We start from the raw sequence: 14,271 nt of genomic DNA on the forward strand, positions 1-14,271 counted from the left end.
TTCAGTCCTTCATAGGTATCTGGTTATCGAAATAATGTATTTGAAACAATTTACAGAAGATGGAAGATAAATGTTATACAGTTACCACCAAATTTCCAGATCTTGCTAAGGTTTGGTAGTGTGCTTTCTTGTTACATCATTAAGACTCATCTCTTCAAAATCATTAACTGAATAGGGAAGTCTGAAATTCTGACTGCCTATGTAGTAAATTATATACATTCTTTTGAAAAAGTAATTATACATGTTTTATCACACTGTGGCCGCCACTGCAAAGGGTCAAATTACTCTTCAGTATACAGTTCAGAATATAGACACAGCACAATTTTGTTGGGGTTGGTTTGTTTGTTTTTTCCTGAAAAATTACAGCTCTGGTTCTGTCACCCTTATAAACACTGAATAGTACCTCATTCAGCAGGAATTTTTCCCACACCTCCACACTGGCATGTGCTAAAGGCTAGTCGTTTTTGAAAAAAAGAGACTAAACACATTCTGCAAAGTGAGTGAAGTACATGGTAGCCTGTTTTGGAGATGTTGGAATGATGGTTGGAAAGGAGTATAGGATGAATTGTGACCTGTAAGGGAAAGTCAATTCCTCTTTTAAAAGAGCGTAAGTGTTTTAATTTTGAATATTGTATCCTTGGTGGTAAGAATGTATCCTTATTGGAGTACCCAAAAGGCCTGAAATTTTGACCCTGGTGGTATGCCCAATCCCACCCAGCTGCAACTCTGGAATCAGTTTCACTTTTGTTTAGAGGATATTTTGTTTATTTCAGAGGAGGGAGAAATAATAATAATAATGATTGTAAAATAACAACAACAACAACAACAACAATAATAATATAGAGTTTAAATCCGACTTTTGGAAGTACAGTAAATTGAATTGAGGGAGGAAAAACCTAATCCCCGAAACAGCATGCTGTAAATTAGAGCCGGCCTCATGGTGGAATTGCCTCTTCAGGAGTTACATAAATGACCTGCTCTATCTCCACCGTGTGGCAGAAGCACATTACTGCTGTTCTGCTGCTCGCCGAATCCCTTGTCTTTTATAAATATTTTTAGAGCCCAGCTAAGGAGTCGGTGACTACGGGGCAGAGGGAGGGGGGGGGGATGTCGTTTCTTTTAACCATCGGTTATGCTGACCTCTCAGCCGGCCCTGAGCAGCCCAGCAGCTCCGAGGGCGGTGGGGAGGGTGGGCAGCCTGGCGGGTCGGATGCACTTGCTTATGTAGAAGCGAGCGGTGACAGACAGTAGCCGTGGGGGAACTCGCGTTTGTTCCAGTTCTGCCTCTTCCAGTGCCCGGTATGGTAACGCTTGATGTCAGGGATACTTACTGCAGGGTGGGAGGAAAATCAGATCGAGTCAGTCTTAAAGGAAGCGGTTAGTTAAACTGCACTGTTTCAAAACCAGGGCAGTTTAACTAGGTGGCTGTGCTCACGGGGCATGCTTTACCTGAAACCTTACACAGAAGGCAGTGCTCGTACTTGACGAGAACGTTCCTAAAGCAAGTATCTTTAGTAGACAAATCCTGATTTACCCAAGTAAACTCTTTCACAATGATGTGCTTACTTTGGCTTAAAAGGGCATTTTTTTTTTTTTTGTAATTTCCATGGGAAGAAAAGGAGGTCTGCTTTTCTTGACAAGAGTAGCCCAGCAGATTGTCATCTCTGAGCACTTAAATCTGCCTTGCCTGACAAAGTACAGTCACTGTAAAGCCTTACACATAAAACAGTCACTGCGAAGCCTTACACATGATAGTTATGCCCTTGCTGTTTCTCCCCTGTCTTCTGAGGACATAACCCTCTCCTTGGTACTGCTGTGCTCTGGGGGTCTTGCTCAACTCTTAAAGAGCTGGGTTGCTGGAACTTACTTCATAAATGTGACAGTGTACTATATATCTGTGTGTTTGGGGCTTAATACACACGCACAGGTGTGTGTACACACACACGTATCTATACACACACATGTATAGATACGTGTGTATACACACACGTACAAAAAAGGCTGACAAATCTGGAAATCCAGGATGTGGGGGATCAGATCAGGTCAAGCTTGTGCCCACTACACTAAAGTTAACAAGTAGGTATTTCTCTGCATCATTGGTGCCAAAGCTCCGTTTGCTGTTGAAGTCCAAGTCCTGTCGAAATTCTAGCGACTAAACACATATTGCTAAAAAATTGTCTACCACAGCATTTCATCAGCATTCAGCGATAGTCAGGAAAGTACTGTCTAACATTTTAAGGTGTATGTTTTTTAAAAATCCTCTTTTCTGGCTTTGTGATTACTTAGGAAAACACTTCAAGTTTCATGTGTGCATTCAGAATACTTGTCAAACTGAAAACTAACTTTACTATTTCCACCCCTCGTCCCTCAAAAGTAATTTTGGGCAGCTCTTGTGTGCAGGACTCATACAGAAATGTAGAATGAGGAGAGCTGACCTGTCCATGCCCAAGCAGCAGAGCAAAGAGCTGCTGAAAGTACTGTGAGATTGCATGTGTACGTTTTCTTCAGAACTGTTTTTTAACTCTAATTTCTTACATCTGGCTTATTTTTGTTAACAGTTTTAAGTATTTGTCTATTTTTTGTTAGTTGTACTGATGGGGTTGACTTGAATTACTGTGTTTGGTTGTGTTCCTTGGTAATTTTTTTTTTTTTTCAAACAAAAGAATTTTGCTTTCTTAAACTTACTGCTTTTCAGCTTCATTCACTGTCTCTCAGTGCTTATTTTGAAATTTAGAAGAAAAGGTCCAGCAATCTGCTGTGGACAAGTGTGGGTTAACTGGGACAGACAGATGTTCTTCCCTGCTGTTGCTTGGGGTTTCTGCATATACCTCTGACAAACATCCACAATTCTGAGTCTGAATGGGAGCAAATTTTAGCCTGCAGAGTATGTATGGTGAGTCCGGTGAGAGAGTTCCCCCAGTGTGAGCCTCTGCATCGTCGGGGAAGGGGATTGTGTCTTCATCATTCATGGCTTTCTTGGATTTATCTGTCATTCCTTGATATAAGTCTCTTAAAATCCTCTTTTTTTCCCAGAAATTCGGTCTTTAATGATCGTTGGGTTTGAAAACAAGAGAAATCCTGTTAATGTTTCTGTAATAAAAAGTAGATCAACAGCTGAGCAATGACTTCTGTTTTGAATTAAGTGATGTTGGAGAATCCCTACATGTCTTACATGTGTTTTCAGAATTGGTGTGGTATTGTGGTTTCTAAAAAAACCCAACAAACAACACAAATGGAAAAAACAATAAATTTTTTTATAACTTTTGAAACAGAAAGTTTAAAAAAGCCATTGATTTACTATATTATTTTGAAAAGCCCCTTCCAAGCCTTAATTTCAGAAAAGAAATGCTCTTGCCAGGTGTGACTGAACCCAGAAACTTTCAGTATCTATGCATTTAAGAGATGAAAACTCTGAAGACTGTTGCTTCTAAGTGAAGGTAGATGGTATTTACACAGCAAGTAACTGGGTTGTTCTGCAAAAAACCAACCCGACCAACCCCAGACATTTTTGCTCTGTGCAGCCTGCCTTTCCTCCCTGCTGCTGTGGCCTATTCTACGTCCAGCCGAGGGATACTTTGAGGCCAATTAATTTTTGCAGCAGGATTTTGAAAACTTGCTAATGAAAAAGGCATCCATGGTATGACACAAATAACCACAATTGCAATAGTTGGGACTTCAGCAGAACTTAAGCCAGCTGGGGCAGAGAGATGTTGAAGGAATTCAGGCTAGAGTATGCATGCCTTTTCAGTATTGGGGTGGTTTTTTCCTCTTTCTTCTTCTCTTGGAGGCTGGTCAGTTTAGACCCGCTGTGCAAGTCATCGTAAGGGTTTTGAAAGGCCTGTGAGAACTTTCTGGTTCAAGGTATAAGTCAAGCTTACAGTTAATAAGAGTTAAAAAGAAACTCCACTCGAGAAAATGTTTTTCCATAACCTAGACTTCCTGGCACCTTTTTCTCAAGCAGCTATTACTGGCTTCTGAGAAAGAGGGCGTACAGGACAAATGGGCCCTTTCTCCGATTCAGTATGTTATTTTCTCAACTCTAAATGTCCCCTAAAGCAAAGCCTTCAGATTTGTTGCTGGGATGTTGGTAACATGTATTCCTTACCCCAAGGCAATGTGTTTAGAGAAACAGTTTCTAGTTTTTTGGGGAAATATGCTTGCTCTGCAGCTCACAGTTGGGCGATTTGCCTTGCTGACAGTCCTCTCCTGCTGTATGTTCACCTCTCGATCGCGAGACAAGTGACTTTTCAGCATTTCATCCTGGTGTGCAAGAGATGCTGTGCTCTACTGGAGCATCCTGTGTTTGTATTGTATACTTTAGGACAAAGCTGGTTTTCTGTGCTGTGAGTGCCCTGGAAAAGATTGGGCGGGAGGAGAGATCTTTAAGAGGGTGAATATCCCTTCCCTAAAATTACTGAATTCCTGGAATCGTCTCTCAGCCCGGTCCTGTGTTGTGTGCTACTGTGTATTGCTCGTGCCCCCCAGGATGGATACCCCCAGCTGTATGTTGGGGCTGCAAAGGTGAAATGGAGCAGTTTTTTTGGGGGGGATGGTGACGGGCAGGAAAATGGAAAGTATATTATTATTTTTATGTTATAGCAAATGAGTATTTGTGGAGACAAAGTATTTGATCTGATAACAGAGGTTCACTTGAAAGAATCAAGGTTATTTTATGTCAATTTTCTCTTTGCCCTATAGAAGATGCATTTAATTATTTCATGCTATCTCCCTCTATTCAAATTAATCTGTCTTATATATATTGTTGCTCAAATTAGAATAATTCTTTAATCAGCTGTGTTATGCATGCCATAGTAGACTAGAATAGGAAAGCTATTGCTGGCATACTGACGATGCATGTATTTTATTTGTTATGTAATTTAAAAGTAAAATCAGAAATATTGATTTCTACTTGACTGGAGAGATGATTTAGTTTGAATATCAGACTGATCTTAATCAGGTGAGAATTAATTGAGTTGGAGGTATTAGATATTCAGTGATGTTAACTGAACCGTGATCAATCTACAGAGAAGCTTCCTTTTGTACTGTGTTGGAAATACCAAATAGCTCATACACTACAATGTAAAACAATCTTTTCATGTTCATCCTACTACTTCCTCTGGCTCATTAAATGCACCAGTAATCTGTTCTGTGCATACTGAGTAATCTTCAGAGTAACAAGCTAATAAATCACAATTTAATATGAAATTAAATGTATAACAACTTCACTATAAAATGTTGCCGATAATGTTTGGTGTAATTTTAATGGCTTTGTACACATTTTACAAACACAGATTTTAAAATCTTGTCCTTGTTTACGTTTTAAAGGCAACTGTTTCCCCTTCCTTCTGCCGTCGCCCCCCAAATCCCCATGGTTACTTGGGCATCTTTCCTCCACCCAGTGGTAGAGCTCAAGGAATGACCCAAATGTTGGACAAAGCCATTTCCTTTTCTGTGTAAAGGAAAAAACCTACCCCAAGAATAGAACATAAGTCTGGTCTGGATCATGATACAAGGTTGGGGTTTTTTTTGTTGTTTTTTGTTTGTTTTTTTTTTGTGTTTTTTTTTTTTTTTTTTTTTTTTATTTTAAGAGTGTGATAGCAGTATCATAAGTGTTGAGAAAATATAAATGGTGAGATAACACCTCTGTAGGACTTTCTCTTAAGTAGTAAAATTGTAAAATCTTTAAATAAACTAGTCAGACCCGAGAGGATCAATTTATCTTGATAATGGGGAATATTTCATTTATTTTGTATACAAGAACATCTGCAAAATTGATACATAATTATGACTGATAAAACCACAGTTCTAATATTATATGAATTGCACAACACTTTGCAATATGAGTCAATACGAAAGCGCCAAGTATTGTTATAATCTGAATCTACAAAACCCCCAAACTTTCAGGAACAGCCTTCACGCTACATACAGTTTGTACACTGAAAATAATAATGATGGTCCCTTGGCATTGTTAGATCAACACAGTTTCCATGTAGCCGGTTGTCTGGAAAGAAGTCTGAAACGCTTTTTGTTCTTCTTTGGCTTTGCACACGGAAAGACTTTCATGCTTGTGGAAAGAAATAATCATGTAGCTAATATTTTTAAATGTTTAAAGTAAAAAAAAATTACTTTTAAAAATCCCCTACAAATGCAATCTGCTTGCTGGTTGTTCTCCTTTATTAAATCGCAAAAAAAAGGAAAAATTCATTTATTTGTAATGCTTGGGGCAAGGTGTTACAGGTTTTTTCATAAAGTCTTTCCTTTACACGTATGTAGCTGAAACTTTTGCAGTCCAGCACACCAATTCTGCCATTTCATTCTGAAAGCAGCTCAGGGAAGAGACCAGCCCCCCTCTGTTTGAGGGCGGAGAGGTCTTGTAGGCTCCATAAAGAACACTTGCGTCTTAAATATGGTGCTTTGCTTTTGTTGTTTGCTGTTTGTAGGTCTGCAGACACTGAGATTAAGAATGTTAAATTTAACCTTGTCTGGTTGAATAGTGTGGAAGAAAATCATGTCTGTCCCTGAAAATCATAGGAGCTAAGTGTTCTTCCCATGACAGGCAGATCACCTGTACCTGCTAGCATGCCGCCGTTAGCAGGTGAGCACAGGCCAAACTCAATTGCTCTGTATTAAAATGTGGTTGTTCGGCTTTTGCTCAGCTGAAAGCAGACCTTTGTCTTGGCAAAATCCCGTTTGGCTCTCCGGGCGTGGCTGGTGTAGAGAAGGTAGTGAACTGCCGGCTGGCTTTAGCAGTTAAAGTCTCTCGACATGGTTGTAATGGCCAAAAAGTAACGAGACTTAAAATTCCCAGAACTGCGCCCAAGCTTCATTTTAAATTTGCCTTGCAACAGAAGCGCAAAGCTTGCTTTGGGAGAGAGAGGAAGGCGACAAAATCTGCCTCGGAGCGGTGATGAACTGTTCAGTGAACTATTTCTGAGGTGTAGCCTCGAGAAGAGTTCTTTGCTCCGTGTGCGTCCCCAGCCGCAGCCCGTGGTGCGGAGAAGGGCCCGGGGGGGTACCCTACGGGGGGTACCCTGTGGCAGGTATCTTATGGCAGGTGCCCTACGGGGGGTACCCTATGGCAGGTATCTTATGGCAGGTGCCCTACGGGGGGTACCCTACGGGGAATACCCTATGGCAGGTGTCTTATGGGGGGTACCCTACGGGGGGTACCCTATGGGGGGTACCCTATGGCAGGTATCTTATGGGGGGTACCCTACGGGGGGTACCCTATGGGGAGTTACCCTATGGCAGGTATCTTATGGTGGGTACCCTACGGGGGGGTACTCTATGGGGGGTACCCTATGGCAGGTATCTTATGGCAGGTGCCCTACGGGGGGTACCCTATGGCAGGTATGTTATGGGGGGTACCCTACGGGGGGTACCCTATGGGGAGTACCCTATGGCAGGTATCTTATGGTGGGTACCCTACGGGGGGTACCCTATGGCAGGTATCTTATGGCAGGTGCCCTACGGGGGGTACCCTATGGCAGGTATCTTATGGCAGGTGCCCTACGGGGGGTACCCTATGGCAGGTATCTTATGGTGGGTACCCTACAGCGGGTACCCTATGGCAGGTATCTTATGGCAGGTGCCCTACAGGGGGTACCCTAGGGGGGGTACCCTATGGGGAGTACCCTATGGCAGGTATCTTATGGTGGGTACCCTACGGGGGGTACCCTATGGCAGGTATCTTATGGTGGGTACCCTACGGGGGGTACCCTATGGCAGGTATCTTATGGTGGGTACCCTACAGGGGGTACCCTACGGGGGGTACCCTATGGCAGGCGCGGCCTCGGGGACCGTAGCTGCTGCGGGGGGCAGAGGGGGGCCACGTCCAGTTTCCATGGTAACCGGTAGGCGCCCGCAGCTCGTTGACGCAGTTCTGGGTCCGTCCTTAGCTGTGCACAGAGCATTCAGTGACGGACACGTGTAGCTGTCCGGGCAGAGCCTCAGCAGGGCTCGTTTTGCAGAGGGCAAGCTTTTTTTCCCCCCCTTTCTAACAAGGCATTTCCACTGCTGTTGTGTTAAGCTCCATCCCTCGTTTTATTTAGCTTGTATTTGTAGATCTTGGGGATAACTTTTAGTGTTTGAAACATCTCTTTCTGTTGTGTTAGTCTGCAATGAATTTACAGGCTGGCCCAAATTTACATGTCGTCTCGCTGCTACCTGAGGTTCTGTTTTGGTAGCTTGCTGCTTGCAAGAAGAGAGAAAACATTATAGCAGCCCACGAGCTTGTAAAGTCATGGAAAGCTGTTTGCTAAAGCCGTAAAGATTGGACGATGCCCAAGATTTCTAACAGATCAATTCTGCTCTGAAAGAGCAATTGTTCTTTGTATCACATGCAGTATATCAGGAAGGAGGTTCGTTGGAGTGTGAGACTGGGTTCCCCGGCGTTCTGATTACCACTCGTAGCTGCTAAAGTGTTAAACTACAATGGGTCTGTAATCAGATCCTGTGTATCTGCTCCTTTTGTGGTATCTTGCTACGCACCCTGAAGCTTTGGTCTACAGTGCAGATACTGCTTGAGCAAGGAATGAGTGGTGATTGTCAAGATTACGGCGATAGAGATTAATTCTTGATTTGAGATTATATCTGGAACTATTGTGCGTTATTTGTGAGATTATTCTCCAAATCAGCAGTTTTACCACTCTTTGTGTTGCTCAACACTGCGATGTTTTGCTTCATGAAAGAGTTGTGAGCAAGACAGAGCATAATTAAAAATAAAACAACGTTCTCCAGACTTCCGTAAGGTTTCTGGTAAGCATTTATAACTAAACCTGTCTTGCACCACACTCCTTACGTGACTGCCAAAGGGATTTTAAAGTGCTGGAAGTAAGAGGAGAAAAGGGACAGTCGAGTTTTGTGTGCTCGTATGAGGATGCCCAGTATGCTTTAACCTCCTTTTTTTCCCCCCCTCTGTTGTTAAGCATCAGCAACGTTACAGCGAGATAGCTGGAAGCAGTTTTATCACTTTTCAGCAGTGCCTGGCCACGTACCACAGGCGGAGCCTCCCGAAGCCAGGGAGTGCTTGCAATTGCAGTTCAGGTTTTGTTCACTGGGACATCACGCCTTCAACCAATCAAGACTGGTGAGCTAACAAGTGAGAGGGACCTCCTGTTGTCTTCAGTGGTTTTTTTACTTTCACAGCTTCCAGAAGGAATGAGTACTACAAAAAAAAACCAGCACAGCACTTAAGGAAGTGCCTGTAGAGAGTAGAAATCAAACTGGTGACTAGACAAACCATAAGCTTTCAAAGGCTTCTGGTGCTTTTCTCAGAAAAAAACAAAGGACATTTTTAGAACTGTGATAATAGGTATGATTTTTCTGAGATGTTGATGTAGGGACATTCAATGTAAACAGTCCAGGCAAGAACTGAAGAAACATCAGAATCACATTTAGAAACCAGAGAGACATTTTGATAACCTAGTAACAAATTTCTCCTATTGTTCTGAGTTTACACTGCTTCGTAAACTTTAGCTATCCAGAACCATCCTCAAAGTTGTGCATGTGCACGTGGATGATTTTAGGTCTACAACTAAGACACATACCAAACGAGATCTTAGAAACCGAGTATGGTTGTTAATAGATACCTTTGAGCACAGGTTACAGTGTCTTCCAAACGGGTAATTAACTGGTTAATTTAAACCCATTTTTTGCGCATTTTCAGGCGCCGCACGGTGATGTTACCAGCGTGTAACGTTAGGGGCTGGGTTGAAGCACATTTTAATTGTTCATCAGTAATATATTCCAAGTAGGTGACACGTCAGTTCTTTGCGGTTTTGCAAAGGTATATGTAGGTTTGGCAGGGCGCTGGAGACTCTCACCAACACTTCCAGCAAGCACGGCCTGGTTTTGTGAATTATTTTATCAAAACCCTAATTCGTATAGCCAGCGGGCAAGCACATTAGCCTCGCCCAGGGGTTGCTTGCAGCTGTTGGATCACCTTCTCTTTAAATTCTTGCCGGTAGCATCCAGGACTCTAGAAGGTGGATTCTGTTCCACTGAAGCCCACAGTTGCTTAACGCCCATATCAGGGGGCATCCGCTATGAAAAAAACGACAGGATTGCTGCTTTGATGGGCACAAATCTCTGTTTTCTTGGTTTTTGCAGTTTTGATGTAATGGCAATTACATCATTGTCCAGGATCAACAGTTACTTAGTAGGCAGCTCTGAAGCTCCAGCTAAATGTCCTGAAAACATACCAGGACAGACCCAGGCCTATGCTACAGTCGGTGCGTTTAACAGTCGTGCCTTACTTTCACATGGTCAATAACCTGCAGGTGCTTGATGTGGCTTTTTGATGCTCGGCCTGACTTCAGAAGGTACCTCTATCCAGGAAGTTTAAAGAATTGAAGTGATACAAAAATTGCTCTTTCTTGTAGATATTACCTATCTGGTCACTGTGTTCAAAGAGTGGGAAGAACCTAGTGTGAGTACATGAAGTACAAGTGTTTGGACAAAACAGAAAAAGAGCAATGCATTGAGCATATGTGTATACCTGTGATACTCAGTAGACATAACGTCTGTAAACACAGTCAGTGTACATACACTGAGTACAGACCATGTGAATTCCCCTTTGTATGGTGTGGCACCGGTAAGTCTTGATATTACTGGATTAGCTGTAAGTTTTGCTAATGATGTGCAAAACCAGAATAATTTCTGTATGCCCTAAATTTGCTGGATATTAAATCACTACCAGGAGAAGCTCAGAAGAGGAGGAATGGATGGAACTCCGGAAGGGGACATGGTCGATGGGACTTTGTTCATGACCTGGCTACTGGTTGATCCTGGACAGTTGGCTTTCCCCCTCTCCCACCTGCTAAATGCAGACGATTGCTAACTCGGACCCCTCATAACAAAACAGTTTGGAATCTCCTGATAGGAGTAACAGCTCATTCTTCTCTAGAGTTATTATTTAGTGCCCCGCCAGTACAGGGTGCTGGTGGTATAACTGTAGTTACTCCCAGGTGAAGCCCCCACCCTTAACCGTGGCTTTGCTGTTCTCTTTCAGCTTCTTACTGACTTAAGTCTCGAGATCCTGAAGACTGACCGGGTACTTTCACTTCACTGAGCAGACTGGGAAGAGACAGATAGTTGTCTCTTCCCCTTTCATATTCTCTTGTTCTTAAATGCCAGAGATCACCATCCCATAAATGTAGATGATCAGCAGTATTCTTGCGGGCAGTGCTCGTTACTCTAGCCCTCTGGACTTTGAGGAAACCCCCAGCTGCAGAGCAGCTACAGGCCACTACACAGCGCAGAGAAGATACAGAGAGGACAGGAGTCCTCCCTGGAGCACTGTGGTGCCACGGAGTGCAGCCCGGCACTCCCAGCTGATAAACCCCTGGCTTTTCCTGGCCCTCCCAGGAGGGATTTTTGGAAACGCCAGGAAAGAACCACGACCTCATGGATTCTTCTGTCCCAAGGGAACCCTCACAGGAGGTGATGGCCGGGGGCATTTCTTTGAGACAGTAGCTGCTGTCACCATTACTGCCCTCTTAATTTGGAGATGCAAACATGCTTCAGTAATTTCAAAAGCTTTCATTGCAGAGGAAACGTTAACAACCCTGGCTTACCTCATTTTTCACGCTTCCTTTTGTTTTGCTGCAATAGCCCTGAGTAGTCTGCATGAAAAGCAGGCATGAGAATCATGGATTTGCTGCAAGAATAACTTCAGAAATGTGTTGGTATTAGCAATGGCAGTATGTGTGTGAATGTGGTGCATGATATGAGGGGAGAATCCCAATTAAAATCTTGTTGCTAAACAAGTGACAAACACCTTACAAACACTATGAGCCTCCACGCCAACTATTGTTATAATAATAATAATGTATCAGATGTTGTCTGTGAGGTTTTTTTATATGGAATAGCATATATAACCAATTGTCGTTTGTCTAACACTAATTTAGTTTGTGTTGGGTTTTGTTTTCTTTTCCCCCCAGCATTCACTAAATGCTGTCAAGAAGCTGGTTTACTTATGGTGGTGAAGTGCCGGCAAGAGAACTCAGCACTGAAAGACTGTCTGGTCGGCTAGTAAGTCCCTCATGAGTTTTTGTTGTTTTTTTGATGGATGGCCTATACTAATCTAGCAATGAGTAGAAATTTTTAAGTGTTCTCAAAAGCGTTACGCCGGGTTAGTGATTTTGATGTATTTGCTGAAAATCGTATCTTTGCTTTATTAAAAAAACATACTGGTCAGGGCTCTACCTGACAGGATTTTATCTCCTTAATGAAGCTGCCCTATGGCTATAAAGGGTCTATCCTCGATTTAAATGGTGACAGATGTAGAGTTTCAGCCCCGATGACACGCAGCCCTGGATTCACTATGCTGAATTACACATGTGGGGATGGGGGTGAGCCGTAGAAGCACCTTCCTACCCTGTTAGTGAGACATGAGAGGTTCGGCTGGATTTTGCTTCTCGAACTGTTTTTCAAGATGTAGTCTTGGTCCTGAAGTCGTCCTGCTGTTGGGAACAGCAGCAGCAGCAATGGGAAATTGTTCGGTATTAGAGAGGCCAGCGTGACGCCACGGTGGATTGAAACATCTCGTAGAAAGCCCGATTTAGCCCCAGTGCCAGCAGGCTCAAGTGTTATTCTGGGCATTTCCCAGGGTGGGGGTTGAAGATTTTTTTTGAGTTTGACTGGGGGATGAGCAGGGTTGGTTTGGTTTTTGGTGGAATGTGTGTCCTGCCCTGTTAAAGCCGAGATTAAGGTGAAGTGCCTTTGATGTAGTGAGGGTTATTCTCAGGTATCTGGGAATCGATGAGAACGCGTGTGCAGCCAGGCAAGAGTTCAGGCCGAACTGCAGTGAGAACTCGCTGGGGGTGCTCAGTTGTCTTTGTCTGTGCCTTTGCCTTTTTCAAAAAAAAAAAAAAAAAAAAAAGCCAAAACACCCAAATTAAAACAAAACAACACAACTGAAAAAATGTGTAGTGCTTGACTAAGTGTACTTAAAATCCAAATGATGAGAGAAATGAATTGAATTTCGTGATGAAAGACCCACATGTTTACTGTTCGAGACACACTTGAACCTGTTCCTGGTGGTGGGTTGGGTGCATAAAAAACACGAGTGTACTCCAGCAGATTCCTGTGCTGGGGAAGCTAACTGCAAATAAAACCAAATTATTTAGCTGAACTGAAATACCAGATGTCTTTCCCTTTTTCTACCTTTCCTCTTCATGGCTTCACTGTAGAGGCTTGAAAAGGACGATGGCTCAAGAGAGAGTAGTATGATGAGAGGATGCAGACCAGCTCAGTATTTAGAGTTGACAACATCACTGTAACGCTTACAGGCTTTATAAAAAAAAAAGTCTTTTATTCTCAAAGGCAGGCAAAGTTTCTCTGGGTGTGAAAGGAAGATCAGTTATGAGTGTTGCTCATGCAATATCTGTTCCATATTCCAAGATGAAAAACAGTATTATGTATTTGTCTGTCTCGTAGCTATTCTGATCCATTATTCTACGAAGAGTGCAAAGCAGAATATTTGAAGCAAAGAGAAGAATACAGAGCAACTGGAATTAAGAAAAAAAGACAGAAGCCTACTTCAAATGTGTAGTTAAAACTTAAAAAGAACTTTTCAAATTTTATATCCAACTTTGCTTTGACTTGATTTAAACAGACTGAAATCATCTGTATCCCTCTGTGGAATTTAACCGAGATGCACAAAATGAATCTAAAATAAAATAGTCTCTGCACTTGAAAGTAAATTTTCAAATTTTCTGTAATTCAAGATAGAAAGCATGCTGTCACAGTTTGCAAGAGAAGTTGCAAAGGTCTGTTCCTCTGCCTGGACTTGAGATTTTGTTACCAATTTACCAACGGCCTTTTGGAATTTAAAGCTTGTGTCTGGGTAGGCGCGGCAGGTTACATGAAAGCTTAAGAGTGATTAATTTCAGTTGCATTCACCGGTCCCAGACTGGGTATACACTAAAATTTGTCTGTCATCGGAAGCTGAGGGTGGATGGAGATGCTCTTGAAGAGAAAGGGCAAATGCAGGAGAGCTTAGCTTGGATCAATTGGATTTACCTTTTTGACGAAAATGTTGAGTCATACGAGAGCCCGCTAGTACTTCTGCCGACCCTGACTCCGTTTTAAGACCCCACTCTCAGAAGAGGTGGAAGCCCCGTGCCCGCCGGTGGCCCGGCCCGACCGTTTTGACTCTGGCAGAAAAAGTCACCCGACGGAGACTTTCCCCAAGAGTGGGAGAAGCCACGCTGGAAGCAAAATCCTTGGGAGCTGCACCCTCCCCTGCTTCCCTCGTTCAGAATGCAG

The 14,271-nt window shown here is 42.9% G+C and overlaps 1 protein-coding gene across 1 annotated transcript in view; it reads left to right on the forward strand.

The window, feature by feature from the left end:
* Positions 1-13,701, forward strand: part of CMC1 (C-X9-C motif containing 1) — a 41,789-nt gene extending 28,088 nt beyond the window's left edge. The window contains exons 3-4 of the mRNA XM_042806288.1: positions 11,943-12,033; positions 13,441-13,701. Coding sequence (XP_042662222.1) covers positions 11,943-12,033; positions 13,441-13,555 — 206 coding nt within the window. The 3' untranslated portion in view covers positions 13,556-13,701. The remainder of the gene's footprint in view (positions 1-11,942; positions 12,034-13,440) is intronic.
* The last annotated feature ends 570 nt before the right edge of the window (positions 13,702-14,271 follow it).

Source organism: Tyto alba, unplaced genomic scaffold (genome assembly GCF_018691265.1).
Source record: "Tyto alba isolate M040663 unplaced genomic scaffold, T.alba_DEE_v4.0 Super-Scaffold_46, whole genome shotgun sequence".
Classification (NCBI taxonomy): Eukaryota; Metazoa; Chordata; class Aves; order Strigiformes; family Tytonidae; genus Tyto; species Tyto alba.